Below are 4,505 nucleotides of genomic sequence, written 5' to 3' on the forward strand. Positions count from 1 at the left end.
TTTATATAAATGTATTTATAAACAAATACAAATTTTATTTACATTAGCCCAACTATACTATCCAGAGAATAAAACATTCAAATTAAGAGTAACAGCATAGGTGTTACCAACCTCACTGTCACAACTACTTCAGGTACTTCCACTTCCTATAAGCTCAAGTGCAAATGAGAAGAGAACTCCAAAACTAGCCAACTTGAGGCCATTCACTAGCTTCTTTCAAGAGAGGGAGCCAGATGGAATGGACTAGCTAGTGGCTTTTCCTAGCTGTACTGCTCAAAAAGAAAGCAAATGAGGCAAATAAGATTAAAAAGCCAAAAACAAAACAATGACTTGAAAAATGGAATGCAGGAAAAGAAAACAGGAAAATTAAGTTAGGTAATATTTATAGCACCCTCCCCCTTCTTCAAGCTTCCATAATATTTGTTTTCAAAATTAATTGGCTTGACAAATACCCACAGGTATGAAGTACTGATTGCTAGTTAGTAAAAACAGTGAAATTTCTCAAGAGCCTACTCAATGGACAATTCATAACTTTCTGGAATCTTAATAAAATGAGGCTAAGACAAGTCATTTAAAGCAAATATTATCATTTTTCATGAAGTCTTTTTTTACTCCTAAGGAAAATGGATATCCAAAGAATTTAAAAACTACTTCTGTCAAAAAATCACCTAACAGTTTAGCAACAGGCAAAAAACATTCTATCCTACCAAAAAAGTCTAAATCAAATCTCAATCTAAATGAAAGTCCAAATTCTAGATGACCACTCTGTATTTTTTAAAAGGACTGTATTTTAACAATTAGGAGCTTCTATTGATATGCCAAAGTATGTAATTTTTTAAAACTACTTAAAACAAAGAGAAATGTAATTTAACACATAAGTTTAAGGTTCCTCTAATGTCTTTACATCAAATGTCAATCCTTAGATGTCTAATGCGTTTCATGGGTAGGCAATGTAGTAACTGCTAGAGAGCTTAAAAAAAAAAAAAACCAAACAAACAAAAAACAAAAAACCATGACATACATCTCTCCTCACTGTCAAGGGGCCTGGGGCCCAGCAGAGAGAAAGACAGTGAGTAATTATAGCCTTTCAAAGAACCTGGCACAGAGAGTGTATTCAACAGGTACAGAATAAACACATTAAAAAAGTAAAAGTACTCTGTGATAAGTGCTATAGTAAGGGTAGGCAAAAGGTGCTATGGAGCCCAGAGGAGAACACCAGAGGGTAAGAGGAGGGGAGGGAAACGCTGACAGCGTGCTGGGACAGGCTGCTGGGACTGTCACAAAATCTCCCATGGTCACACCAGGGCCTGCAAGCAGAAGTCTTCCTCTCGATTACATGATCCATGGATGGTCAGCATTTTTAAATTCCAAATATCTAACTGTACGCTTTCTCTCACTGATAATTATATTCTGATGTTTTCTTACCTGTCTATTTTTTCTTTCAGCTAATGCCTGCACAGATGAAGCTGACATCTGATCTTTCATGTCCTAATGAGAAGCAAGATATGAAAACAAATGAAAAGATCCTGAAACAAAATCACAGTTAACATTTCACACATTAGCAAAACACACAATTTATTATTGATTTTTTAAAAAGAAGACTGCATTTCTCGGCTTTATTTTCAGTCTCAAAAATAAAGAAAAGAAAAAGAAAGATGGTCCCTTAAAAAGAAGTAACCTGGATACTAATTTAAATAGGAGGAAAGACAAAGGGAATTAACATTTACCAGGTACCTACCACAGGTCAGAAACAGTGCTAAACACACACACACATTATCACTGAATTTTCACAAGGAACCTGTGAAGCTGGTACTATTTCCATTTTAAGGTTGAGGAGACCTAGGTCCAAAAAGACGATGATACTTTCTCAAAGCCATATCACTAATAAAGAACATCCCTGGGGTACAAACACAAAAGCACGTGTTCAAGCGCTTGCATCTTTTTTACAATATATGTAAAAAACCATCTGCTTTTAGTATAAAGTATATTTACCATTAAACACCAAAGAATACTTCCAAGTAGTGGTACAATAGGTCACTTATTTTATTTCTGAGTTGGATTCATGAAAGGTATAGACTATTCCTAACATCAGAGTGAATTTCCAGAGTAGTGTCAAAAATAATTTTGTATGGAATGAAAAATGAATAGATCCAGTCCTTTATCTGAAGCAAAACATTTTATCAAATTTGAGTCATTTTGCTTATTTAGCTACAATCCAATGTACTATAGAACTATAGAATGATTTGAACTGAATACATGATAACTACAACAGATTTTTTTTTTTTTTGAGACAGAGTCTTGCTGTGTCGCCCGGGCTGGAGTGCAGTGGCCTGATCTCAGCTCACTGTAGCCTTGAACTCCTGGGCTCAAGGGATCCTCTGGCCTCAGCCTCCTGAGTAGCTGGGACTAAAGGTGCGAGCCACCACGTCTGGCTGAGCTTGGTTCTCTTGAAGCAGTCACGCTGTGAAGATTCTGAAACACTTTACATATGCAATCATGAAACACAATCAACACAGGACACGCCTGGCTTACCCTGCTTGTCACTGAACCACAAGACTCCATGGCTGGCAAAGGAACTAAGGGGGTGTCTTGTTTCCCACTGCCCTGTCCTAAGCCCAGGGTCCTCGGGGTACCTGCTGCTGCGCCTGCTGCTCCTCAATGAAATGAGAATTGGCTCGCTGGAGCTCTCGGTCCGGGCGCCCGTATTTATCTGCTGTTCCAGTGCTCCAGTTCTGGCTGCCACTGTCTCCCAGCAGTGCCTGTGTGAGCAGAACAACCAGAGGAGTCAGGAGAAACAAACAATTACTATCACTGAACAAGTGATGCATCAAGAGTGATATAAAGAGTTTTCACATTTCTTATCTATTTTTCCCTGAGCAAGGCTTTTATCTAGTGGTGTAGGTTGGTGCCTGGGTGGTACAATTTAAGGAATTCCAGGAAGGGCCCTCTATGTCTTTAAGTTCTCCCAATAGCCCTCACAATGGGCTTTGTCTCCTTAAAGTGCAAACAGATGCCTGCTAAATCAACAAACACCCATCTATATACTGTGTTATAATTGAAAAGCATTCAATCTCTTGTAAAAGAGCTCTTCCTGGTACCTGTGGAACTTCAACAACCCATAGGTTGCAGTCAACCTGAGTCCAAATATCTAGAGTACTTTTTAAAGAAAAGTGTGACCCAGGGAAGTTTTGGGTTTTTTTGGTGGGGGGAAGGGGAGAGTTCTCTGGAATGACAAGAAGGTAAGCCATACCCCTTCACACACAAATGCATAAGAACTATCAATGTCTGTTAAGTTTAATTCATGAATAGAATCTAGGGTCCTTCAGGCTTTCCAGATGATGACTGGGGGTTACTTTACCAGGCAGGTATGACCACAAGGAATGCCTGACCCTGGCAACCTAGGCAAGGGCTGCCCTAAAGTCAGAGTTCTCCACCAGGGCTCCCAGACACCAGGGTCGGGTTTCCCAAGTATGAATTCAAGGAAGTTTGCAGCCATAAACGGGTAAGGTTGGGTATGTCTTCCTCACATGAAGAGGACAGGCACGAATGTGAGAGCTCAGTCTCGGCAGTTGGTTCTGACCAGACCCCCACACACCTTTCTGACTGGTCAAATTAACTGCTCACACCAGCCCCGCAGCCAGAGCCAGAAGACGCTAGCAACTAAGACTCTTTTTCCTTGTAGAGTTGCCAAATTTTCCTATCAGGTAATTAAAAAAAAAATCTCAGACACTATTAAAAGCCTGTCTGGTTAATCGGTTCCGTCTGAAAACCCTTCCAACAGCCCCACAACCTTCCTCCATGCTGACACTGACCTCTTCTCAGACTGCGAGGGGTGAACTCTATCAAATGGCCAGACTTCAGGGGCTAGGATGAGGGAAGCTCAGTTATTAGAAGCTTTTCTTACAAGAGCTTCCAGGGGCCCAGAGCTTCAGTCCAGTCAAGAGGCTGGATGGTGACTGTCTCTGGTGTAAAGCAGATCAAAGGCTTTTTGTGGGTGGCTCTGCCCTGACCTGGTCTTAGGGCTATCAAGACTGAAAAGATTCTGCTCATTCTGATCCAGACTCTAAGGACCTCTATGGAAGACATGAGGAACTAATGACAATTTTTTTAGGGTCAGAAAAAGGCTATAACGCATCACTGGCCTAAGCACAGAGAACTGGGACACCACCAGGGCCTTGTGTGCTCCTGCGGTCACAGGGCTATTTTTCCTATGTTTTCCATGGTGTACACTTAGGCATAGCTAAGTATAGGGCAAATCATCCACATTTTATTGTAAAATAGCTTAAAGTTCATCGGTCTGACCCCACATGTCTGTGATAATAGGACAGAAATTGAGAGAGGGCCCAAGGACTGGAAGATGCACCAGTGTGTGGGTGCCAGAGCAGGGGTGCTGGTGAGGCAGGGAGCAGAACTGCGCCTAGTACCTGGCATGATGTGACAAGGCCCATGCCTGCTGGAGTGCTTAGAGAGCCCTGGCCCTGCTTTTCCTTGAAAATTTGCAACTT

General features: G+C 41.2%; 1 protein-coding gene across 2 annotated transcripts in view; it reads right to left on the minus strand.

The window, feature by feature from the left end:
• STX6 (syntaxin 6) overlaps positions 1-4,505 on the minus strand; it is a 53,331-nt gene that overhangs the window by 19,087 nt on the left and 29,739 nt on the right. For both annotated transcript variants that reach the window (XM_011951146.1, XM_011951147.1), the window contains one exon: positions 1,426-1,488. In XM_011951146.1, the coding sequence (XP_011806536.1) occupies positions 1,426-1,488 (63 nt within the window). The remainder of the gene's footprint in view (positions 1-1,425; positions 1,489-4,505) is intronic.

Source organism: Colobus angolensis, unplaced genomic scaffold (genome assembly GCF_000951035.1).
Source record: "Colobus angolensis palliatus isolate OR3802 unplaced genomic scaffold, Cang.pa_1.0 Scaffold315, whole genome shotgun sequence".
Classification (NCBI taxonomy): Eukaryota; Metazoa; Chordata; class Mammalia; order Primates; family Cercopithecidae; genus Colobus; species Colobus angolensis.